The 10,986-nt window shown below is 55.8% G+C and overlaps 1 protein-coding gene across 1 annotated transcript; it reads left to right on the top strand.

Moving 5' to 3' along the window:
* The first annotated feature begins 561 nt into the window (after positions 1-561).
* On the top strand, positions 562-3,471 carry TPBGL (trophoblast glycoprotein like). The gene has a single exon (XM_030917349.1). The coding sequence runs from the start codon at positions 832-834 to the stop codon at positions 1,984-1,986; it is 1,155 nt and encodes a 384-aa protein (XP_030773209.1). The 5' UTR covers positions 562-831; the 3' UTR covers positions 1,987-3,471.
* The last annotated feature ends 7,515 nt before the right edge of the window (positions 3,472-10,986 follow it).

Below are 10,986 nucleotides of genomic sequence, written 5' to 3'. Positions count from 1 at the left end.
CCTGAGGATGGAATGGGATGGGATGCGATGGAGAAAAAGCTGGTCCCACAGGACCTACAGGGGTGGTGACACAGCCGGGTCTAATGGAACTAGGGTCGCAGAGGAGAAAGCAGAGACCGGGGATTTTCCAGTCTCTCTGCCTTAGGAAGAGGCCGGAAAATAAGTAACTTTCTCAGCCCACCCCTCATCCCTTCCTTCTGTAGTAGGAGCAGCTCTAAAGTCCTCCCCAACCCCCGAATTCTCCCTGGTGGTGACCCACCTGCCCGCTCTCCGCAGCCGGGCCCCGCCCCACACGTGCTGGAGAGGGAGGAGGAAGGACCCAGCTTAAATGTGGGAGGTGGAGGAGGGGGAAACCAAGTCGGAGTCTGCAGGAGGCAAACTTCTCAGCAGCCCGGGTGGGCGGGGGCGGAGAGGGTGAAGAGAAAGGGCAGCAGCCGACAGCCCTGATTCTTGGGAGCCTCCCACCCCGCCTCCCACGGCGAAGAGTGAGCGGAGACTCTGCTGGGGGCGGAGGAGGAGGCCGGGAGGCGGGGAGGGGGGAAGCAAACCCTGCCCACTCGGCTCCGAGCCTGGAGCGGCCGCGGAAGTCGGAGGCCGGCTCGCAGGGCGAGGGCACCGGGGGCGGGGGGCTCCGCTCCCCGTCTGACCCCTCTCGCCCCCGGCCAGTCAGCCAATAAGTACGGCTCCTCGGACTTTCGAGACAACGAACGGACCGACCGGGACTGCCAGCCGCTCCGGGTCAAGGACTCGCCCCACCCGTGCCCCCCACCAGGCGCTCCCAACTCACTGGTGAGCGCTGCGGCCCGGGCGCTGGATGCGGGGGCGGCCGCGATGGCCCCGCGCGCGGGACAGCTGGGGCTCCACGGGCTGCTGCTTGTGGCGGCGGCGCTGAGCCAGCCCGCGGCACCCTGCCCCTTCCAGTGCTACTGCTTCGGCGGCCCCAAGCTGCTGCTACGCTGCGCGTCGGGCGCCGAGCTCCGCCAGCCTCCGCGGGACGTGCCGCCCGACGCGCGCAACCTCACCATCGTGGGCGCCAACCTGACGGTGCTGCGCGCGGCCGCCTTCGCCGGCGGGGACGCGGACGGGGACGGGGACCAGGCGGCGGGCGTGCGCCTGCCGCTCCTAAACGCGCTGCGCCTCACGCACAACCACATTGAGGTGGTGGAGGACGGCGCCTTCGACGGGTTGCCCAGCCTGGCGGCGCTCGACCTCAGCCACAATCCGCTGCGCGCCTTGGGCGGTGGCGCCTTCCGCGGGCTGCCCGCGCTGCGCTCGCTGCAGCTCAACCACGCGCTGGTACGGGGCGGCCCCGCGCTGCTGGCCGCGCTGGACGCTGCGCTGGCCCCTCTGGCCGAGCTTCGCCTGCTGGGCCTGGCGGGCAACGCGCTCAGCCGTCTGCCGCCAGCCGCGCTGCGCCTGGAGCGCCTGGAGCAGCTGGACGTGAGCCTCAACGCGCTGACCGGCCTGGGCCCCGACGAGCTGCGCGCGCTGGAGCGCGATGGCGGCCTCCCCGGGCCGCGCCTGCTGCTCGCCGACAACCCCCTGCGCTGCGGCTGCGCCGCGCGCCACCTACTGGCCTGGCTGCGCAACGCCACGGAGCGCGTGCCCGACGCGCGACGCCTGCGCTGCGCCGCACCGCGGGCGCTGCTGGACCGGCCGCTGCTGGACCTGGACGGGGCGCGGCTGCGCTGCGCGGAGAGCGGCGCCGACGCTCGCGGAGAGGAGGCGGAGGCAGCCGGCCCGGAGCTGGAAGCCTCCTACGTGTTTTTCGGGCTGGTGCTGGCGCTCATCGGCCTCATCTTCCTCATGGTGCTCTACCTAAACCGCCGCGGCATCCAGCGCTGGATGCGCAACCTGCGCGAGGCGTGCCGGGACCAGATGGAGGGCTACCACTACCGCTACGAGCAGGACGCCGACCCACGTCGCGTGCCCGCGCCCGCCGCGCCCGCGGGCTCCCGCGCCACCTCCCCGGGCTCGGGGCTCTGAGCGGCGCCCCCGGGCTCGGGGCTGCCCCTGCCTGGCCCGAAACCGTGGAGATGAGACGCCCGCGAGCCCCGAGCTCTGAGACCTTCCCCCGACTCGGAGGCGCTAAGCCGTACCCTCTCCTTCCCACCTCCGAGAGCTCCTACTGTCAAAGACCCAGAGATAGCCTATCCGAATACAGAAACACCGCCCGCCCATCCTAGTTTCCGAAACCTCCCCTCCTGAACCACTAAAAGTCCGTTCCCCGCCTCAGGGCTCACACAGAGACTCTGTCCTTAAAGGCCAAAGCTCTTGAGACTTGCCCCCAACACCCTGTGCTTGGAGCTCCTACGCCCGAGACTGCCTTGACCTCCCTCGCCAGCTCGGAGAACGCAGTCCCCTCCGGGGCTCGTGGGCCCTCCCATCCCATTCTGGACTCGAAGCACAGCACCCCCATCAGAATGGTTTTGTGGATTCTGAGCCCTTTGTCCCATCCCAGAGCTCAGAGCCCTCCATCCTGCATGGAGGCCCAACCCTGGGGCTCTGAGGATTGGGCACCCTCCCCTCATCTGAGAATATATTTCATACCCCTGCCCCGCCTTCACCCACCCCCGCCTCTGGCTCAGGCCCTTCTCTTCCTCGGCTCAGGCATAGGGCTCAGCTCCTAGTATGTCCCTCCCATCCCAGGGACAAGCACATCCCATCTAGCCTTAGTGTGGAGCCGACTCTCAGCCTTTCCCACTAGGGCGCTGGCCTCCCGATACTCAGTGCTGGTCCCCAGTCTCAGACTCAGCTCTTCACCCCGATCTAACTTTCATTCCCCTGCCCAGGCCTTAGGCTCTTGACCCCCCCATACCCAGTGCTGACACTCAGCATCCACCCCTGCCATTCACTTGTCAAGGTCCAGTGAGGAATCGGTCCCTGGGATGTCCTCATCCCCTTTTCCTCCCAGGACGAGCTCTTCAGTCCTGCCAGATAGGTGCAGGTGCCATGCACCCCTAGTGCATACTGGCAGATCCTTGTGGGGAAGGAGAGAGTCTTCAGTGTGTGAAAGGGATAGTGGGGCATCATGGCCTCAGAGAGGGGCAGGAAGTGGGCTCTGAAGGGCTGGAAGCTGCTGCCCTTCTATTTCTCCATGCTCTGTGGCTCTTCGCCCTTGGGGATTCCTTGCCACCACCACTACCACCACCACCTCACCCCATGTATCTTCTGGAAGAGAAGTGGGTCTTGCCTCCTGCCTCAGGCACAAGCCCTCCTGGTTCAGGGTCAGAACCTCAGCACCTTGCCTTCTCCATGATCCCAAAGCACAATTGGTGAGTTGGGGAGAGGATGCCCTCTCCCTGACTCCCCACCCTCTAGAGCAGGCAGAATGGCTGGCCTGTGCTGCGTCTGCACACAGGAAGTCACATTCCTTTAATATATTGGCTTGAGGCCTGCCTTCCCTCCCCATACCCAGAAAATGTGGATCTCCCTTGAGCAGTTTTCTATAAAGTCTGCAATAATCTCAGATACTCTACTCTTGTTAGTGGTGCCGCATCATTCCTGCTGACCTTGGGGTGCTGATGGGGGTGGGAGGGGGCACTCTTAGGAGGGCATTTTGGACCTGTCTTTGGTGGGGCAGTGACCCTTGATGCATTCTCCCAGACTGTGGGAGAAGAAATGGGCTCTGATTGCACATAGCAGGATTAAGGTTAGATACATGGAGGGACTTCCCATTGGGATGACATTGTTCCCCAAGCCAGCCTGCTTTCTATCATCGGAGGAGGGGTTATGCACAGCCAAAGTGGGATTCGACACTTCCTCTACATCCTCTTTCTTCCCGTTCCTCATCTTCAGGGTGGGGATGGAGTTAGACTAACAAACATTAGCCTCAGCCAAGGCCATCCAGGAGTAAATCCAGCTATAGAGAATGAGGAGTTAATTCAGACGGAAAGAAGAGGGATTGTTTGCTGCTTTGGGATCATCCTCTCTAATGAATTATCTGATACTCCCTTATATCCCGTGTCACGTCATGCTCTCCTGGCCAGACAGTAAGACCTGCATATTGGGTATGTGAGAGGCTGCGTGTGGGGGGTGTGGATGAAATGACTCCTTGAGATATGTGAAGCCAGGGGACCGGTGAGTTCTGGGACAGGAGGGCCTCCAGGTCCCCAGGCTGGATTGTGTTGCATTCAGGGTCATAGAGCCCTAGAACCATAGGGCAGAAGCCTAGAATTCTGGCATTTTCTAATTTTAGGGCCACATAATTCTAGAATGTGTGCCTTCTAACTATTGAAAAGGACTGCAGAGGTAATGTGGGAAGCCTTCTAAGCTGTCTCAACAGGAGGCGTCATCTCGTGATGGGAGGCTCACTCCCTCCTTTCCTTTCAGTGTCTGAGGAGCCTGCCTGAGACTCTGACAGCCCCAGCTTTGCCATGGGGCCAGGAGCACCCCTTAGCCCAGGACAGCTCTTCCCAAGTCAGAGACCGTGCATGGGGCTCCTTGTCTTTTCCCAGCACGCTCCCTATGCCTTCTCCCAGTCATTCCTCATGAGAAAGGATTAAGTCCTCTTGACACATCTGTCAATGACCTTCAAAGGGTGCCCGGCAGTCCCCCAGGACAATATAGTGATGGTCTCTCTAATGCAAGTTAGAGCTTGTTAGTTGATTTTTGATAACTACTGATTTAATACTTAGTTTAGCAGTAGCTCTCATAAAAGCCCCAAAGATTTTTGCTGGCAACAATCCCATAGCTGATAGCATGTTTTATTTGCCAGGACTTACTGTAGTCTTAAGCTGCGTTAGCAGAGAGCATGTCTTTGGAACTGAGGAGGTGATCTGTAAATCTGTAGATCTCCCCAGTTCCAAAGATGTATATGAGAGCTACTGCTAAGTATCAACTCAATGGTCATCAAAAATCAATGAATTGAGCGCCTACTGTGTGCCAGTTGGTGTTTAACCTTAGTACCATTCACTGATCCCCATTAAATGTCTTTTCTAGGCTGCCATCCTCCTTGCTGTCTGTCAGTGGCCTATAGCCTTATGGGGCTATCAACAAGGTCCAGGGCCCCTAGCTTCACCTCTTCTACGAACCCAGCCATTCACTCAGCCTTTTCTGAATGCAACTCTGCCAGTCCTAGAAAGGCTAACAATCCAGGGAAGGAATCACATTTAATCAAGATCTGGAGAAAAGAAATCCCAGGAAATAATGAGAGCTCAGAGTAAGAGCCCTGACCCCACCTAGACAGACTTCTTAGAGGAAGTCACACTTGAACTGGGTTTTGACAGATGAGTAGAAGTTTGCTGAACAGAAAAAGATCAGAAGTACCAACTTCTGCAAAGATCTGGAGGCAGGAAGATCTTGTTAGCCCGAGGATTGAAGGCCAGCAATGGCGGGGGGTAGGTAGGAGGATACGTATGGGGTAGAACGGATCTAATACATTCACCACATTCTCCACTGGGAAGCACTAGAGGGACGTCTGCCCTTGGAGGAAAAGTCCGGAAGGTAGAGAGGTGTGATGGGGGGACAGGGAGCTGCACTGTGCCTCCTGCTTGTAAAGCCTGGTTGTTCCTTCCTACTGCCCATCCTTTTTGTGCCTGGCCTCATGCTGGGCACTGGAGACACAGAGAGGAATCAAACCAAAGCCATGGCCAGATGAGGGCGGCAAGAGAAGGGAAGGGGAGGGAACCTGGAGAAGCCTTGCAGTAAAAAGTGAGATGGGGCAGCCGACTGACCCTGCCCAGACTCCCTGACACCATGTGCTCCAGACTCTCTCTCAGAGGTGCCAGGGCCCCACTAAATGGCCAACCTTCTCCTCTGATCACACACTGGGAGGGCTGCTGGAGTGTGAGGTGGGCAGAGGCCCAGAGGCCTGGGGCCTGCCTGCGGGAGCCAAATGACAGGGAGAAATCTACCTCTAGGATGTCCCCTTAAAGAGCAAGTGTGGTAAAGAACAGGAGAGGAGAGGACAGGTGTGTGTGACTGTCAGAAACGCGGGAGACGTGAAGCCAGCTGCACACCTGGAGAAACGTGGCAGACTTCCCAGGTTCTGTGACCTCATGAACACTGTGAAATTGCCTTTCAAAGACATCTCCTTGAGAAGCCTTTTGCTTCCACGCCCCCCTTTCCTACTCACACCCTCAGACCTGGGCTGGGAACCAGGGAGGACCTAGGTAGAGTTGGGAGGACTGGGTTTGAGTCTGAACTCAGCACCTGACTTGCCATGTCACCTGGTCCTTAGCCAGAAATACTGGTTGAGACCCTACTATGTGCCAGGGTCTGGGGATTCAGCAGTGACCATAGCAGAACGAGCCCCTGCCTTCCTGGCCCAGCCTGACACTGTGGCCTCGGACACCCCTGCCTGCTTCTGGCTCCAGATTCCCTCTGTCCGGGCTGGGGCTGGACTTGTGACCTCTGGAGGCACTGCCTGCTCTCCCTGAAGTCCATCTCCTTCTTCATTAAGCCACTGCCTGGCAGACTCTCAGTCCTAATTTATGGGTATCGCCTTTCCCAGACTGGGAGAAGTGACGGGGGCAGTTAATATTCCTGTGCTAATAATGCACTTGGCTGCCTTCTGAGTGCCCCCTCCACCCCTCACCCCTGCCTCACCACCCCTACCTGCTTCCCTCAGCACTGTCACAGGGCGATTTGCCAGGAGCTGGCCAGACCCATGCAGACCCTCAACTAACCCTTCATTGGATAGGTGGGGAAACTGAGGCCAAGAGTATGCAGGAGCTCGTCCAGGTCACACAGGTTGTCAGGAGCAGATCCTGAGCCCAGGATGCCCCAGGGCTGCCCCTGCTCTGTTCTGGGTCTGAGCATCTGGCAGAGCCACCCCACCTCCTAACTTGCTATCTCCACCCTGTCAGTGCATCCAGGAGCCAGCCCCAAGCCTGTGGTAGCCTGCAGATGAAAATAAGAAAGTGAGCTGTGGAGGGTTGGGAGAACTCTTCAGCCTCTGTCAGCAGCTCTGGGCAGGCCTCAGGAGCCCCATGCCAGCATCTTGCAGGCAGCAGCCCTACTGGGAGTTGTGTCTGTCCTCCCTGAGAGCAGAAAGGGGCTTGTATGGACCTCCAGGCTCTGAGGTCCCAGGCATTAAACTCATTCCTCCCGAGCTTCTGTCATCTGAGCAGGAGGCTCACCCGGATGAACCAGATCCTGCTTCTGTTCTTGATCAAGATGGTGACCGCACACACAGGACACTGTGATCACGGAAGCACAGGGGTCCCAGGGAGGCCCCTAACTTAGGGGATCATCCAAGCTGGCAAATTCGGGAGTGAAAGGGGCCACTGTTGGTCATTACATTGGAGCAAGAATAAACTAGGACTGGCTGGGAGCAGTGGTTCACGCCTGTAATCCCAACATTTTGGGAGGCCGAGGTGGGTGGATCACCTGAGGTCCGGAGTTTGAGACCAGCCTGACCAAATGGTGAAATCCCATCTCTACTAAAAATAACGAAGAATTAGCCGGGCGTGGTGGTGCATGCCCACTTGGGAGGCTGAGGCAAGAGAATCGCTAGAACCCTGGAGGGGAGGTTGCAGTGAGCCGAGATTGTGCCATTGCACTCTAGCCTGAGCAACCAGAGCAACTCTGTCTTAAAAAAAAAAAAAAAAGAATAAGACTATACCAAGCTGCTGGGCCCTGGTCTTCAATGACTTTTGACAAGACCTGGAGAGAAAAGAAAAAGTACTAGACTGTTAGACTAGACCAGCAAATCTGCCAGCAATAAATAACTAATACGCTCCCCTTCTTTGAACCCTATTTTCCAGCTGCACCAAACGATGGGGATGTTAGTAATGGGGCCCAGCTCTTCCATGCCCTGTGCCTTTGCTCACACGGTACCCTCTGTCTAGGATGCCTTCCCCAACACAGGGAGCACTCAAGACAGCCCAGGAGTCCCCCAATCTTTATGACACCTATGACACCACTGTCTTTCTCCTACTGCTGTACCACTCAGACCTTTCTTTGTACTAACTGGTTTTCTTGCCTCTTGTCTGCACCAGAACAGAAGCTCCCACAGGACAGAGGCCAGACCTAGTCACTTTTAGGTCCCCAGTCAGGGTACACAGAGATTTGTGAACACTCTCCCAGCCCCTACCCCCACAGAAATACAAAACTGAAGGGAAGAGGCATCACGCAGAATGCTGTGGCCTCCCCCTCTGCACGTTGGATGGGTGCTTCCTTTGACTCCCACAACCTCCACTTCATTAAACTGGGGTTTCAATTATATAAGATCCCAGGATGGGCCGGGCGCGGTGGCTCACGCTTGTAATCCCAGCGCTTTGGGAGGCTGAGACAGGTGGATCACGAGGTCAGGAGATTGAGACCATCCTGGCCAACACTGTGAAACCCCGTCTCTACTAAAAATACAAAAAAAATTAGCCGGGTGTGGTGGCAGGTGCCTGTAGTCCCAGGTTCTCGGGAGGCTGAGGCAGGAGAATGGTGTGAACCCGAGAGGAGGCGGAGCTTGCAGTGAGCCGAGATCGTGCCACTGCACTCCAGCCTGGGCGACAGAGCGAGACTCCGTCTCAAAAAAAAAAAAAAAGATCCTAGAATGGCTGACTCTGTTATCTACAAAGTGAGCGAGCAGAAAGACGATGTGGTTTTAGAATATGTGATCATGCAGAACACAATTTAGTCTTAGCCTCTTGGCACTTATTTATTTGTTTATTTATTTATGAGGGCTCCCTCTGTCACTCAGGCTGGGAATGCAGTGGCGTTATCACAGCTCACTGTAACCTTGTACTGCTGGGCTCAAGCGATCCTCCCGCCTCAGCCTCATAAAGTGCTGGGATTACAGGCATGAGCCACCGCGCCTGGCCAACTTTGGCTTTTTAATACAATTACAGCTTCTGGTCCTGCATTTGGAATCTTTGTCCAGGGCCCTGTCTAGGCAGCCCCTGCCACTGGCTTAATCTTGGTTCCTTGACCCAGGGAGCTGCAGCGACATCTGTTGGCCGATCCGTGTGGGAGCCGTCAGCTTTAACTTTTCTTGGCATACGTGCGCCGTCTGCTGGTAGAGATGGGAAAGTGCCTTTCTTTGTTCAGTCAACAAGTATCTAAGTGCCTGCTGTGTGCCAAGCACTGTGCTAGGAAGAAGATGAGGATACAATTTTAAAGAAAACTAGAGCCGGATGTGGTGGCTCAGGCCTGTAATCCCAGCACTTCGGGAGGTCGAGGCCGGCGGATTGCTTGACCTCAGGAGTTCGAGACCAGCTTGGGGCAACATGGCGAGACCCTGTCTCTACAAAAAATGCAAAAAATAGCTGGGCGCAGGGGTGCCCTCCTGTAATCCCACCTACTTAGGAGGCTGAGGCGGGAGGATTGCATGAGCCTGGGAGGTGGAGGTTGCAGTGAGCCAAGATCACGCCACTGCACCCCAGCCTGGGTGGCAGAGTGAGACCCCGTCTCAAAAAATTTAAAAAAAGAAAAAGAAAAGAAAAAAAAACAGTAAGGTCTCTGTCCTTATAAAACAATAATAGTAAAAACTAACATATACAGAATTTACTACGTGCCAGGGATTATTCTAGGTAGTTTCCGTATGTTAATCCATCTTGTCCTGATGACAATTCTGTGAAGCAGGTATTCTTATTCCTACTTCACAAAGGAGGAAACCGAGGCACATAGAGATGAATAATTTGCCCAAGATCACATGCCTAATAAGAGGCCAAGTTAGGCTGAGAACTCAAGCTGTGTTGCAGAGCCTTACTTAGACCATAAACAAGTGAATAAACAAGCATGATACTTATGAGGGAAATAAGCAGGGTAATGTGATAGTGAGTGACAGAGGGGTCTCCTTTGAGTGGGGTAAGTCATGGAAGACCCCTCTGAGGGCGACCTACCCTGAAGAATGGGAGAAATGAGCTATGCAGAGAATCTAGGAAAAGTTAATCCAGGCAGAAGCAGCAGCAAGCGCAAAGGTGCTGAGACCAAATATTCAAACATCAGGTGGAAGGCAAGTTCTGGCCACTCTACCCCTACACCTCCCCTCACTGTCCTTAGACTCGTTCCCCACCTGGTCGCAGCTTGGACTTCTCTCATGTGCATCCCTGTCCCAGCTTCCTCCCTGTTCCCCCAGCCTGCAGCTTCCCCCTCTGGTCCCACACTGCAGCCCGCACTGCAGTGAAAATGCGTGAATCTGATCCCTCTCCTTACTCTAGGCTGCCTAAAACCTGTCCCACTGTCTTCTGGATAAAACCAAGCTCTTTGAGGCCAGGTGCAGTGAGTGGTCCACACTTGTAATCCCAACACTTTGGGAAGCTGAAGCAGAAGGATCAGAGGACAGGCGTTGGAGACCAGCCTAGGCAATATAGCAAGACCTCATCTCTACCAAAAAAATAATAATAACAAGGTATTTTTTTTTTTTTTTTTTTTTTTTTTTACTGATTATCTGTGACCCCCACCCACTAGTCCAATCTCCTGCCAGCTTTTCCAGCTCCCTTCACTCTTTTCACTCCGATGTCATTACAGTTGCCTGAAGGCCCCAGCTTATCTCACCCTGAGACTCCCTATGTGCCGTGTCTTCTACCTGGAAGGTCCGTAGCCCCTCCTTGCCTACCTACTTCCCTTTTTATCCTTCAAAACTCAGTTCAAGGCCAGGTGGGGTGGCTCACACCTGTAATCCTAGCACTTTGGGAGGCCGAGCTGAGCGGCTCATCTGAGATCAGGAGTTCGAGACCAGCCTGGCCAACGTGGTGAAATCCAGACTCTACTAAAAATACAAAAAGTATCTGGGCATGTGCCTGTAGTCCCAGCTACTCAGCAGGAGAATCGCTTGAACCCGGGAGGTGGAGGTTGCAGTGAGCAGAGATTGTGCCACTGCACTCCATCCTGGGCCACAGAGTGAGACTCCGTCTCAAAAAACAAAAAAACAAAAAACAAAAACTCAGTTCAAGCATTTTGTCCTCTTGGAAGTTGCCTAATTCTCATCTTGGCCACTCTAGCTAAAAGTGAGACCTCTCCTTGGTGCTCTCACGGCATGCTGTGACTACACAACAGGCCCCCTCTGCAATACCCCTCATCAGCAATTCCAAACCTTTAGCATCA

Source organism: Rhinopithecus roxellana, chromosome 15 (assembly GCF_007565055.1).
Source record: "Rhinopithecus roxellana isolate Shanxi Qingling chromosome 15, ASM756505v1, whole genome shotgun sequence".
Classification (NCBI taxonomy): Eukaryota; Metazoa; Chordata; class Mammalia; order Primates; family Cercopithecidae; genus Rhinopithecus; species Rhinopithecus roxellana.
This window is presented reverse-complemented; position numbering and strand designations above follow the sequence as displayed.

Bases quoted from the DNA above. Each gene is read 5' to 3' on its own strand.
- TPBGL (XM_030917349.1), top strand. From the start codon at position 832: ATGGCCCCGCGCGCGGGACAGCTGGGGCTCCACGGGCTGCTGCTTGTG.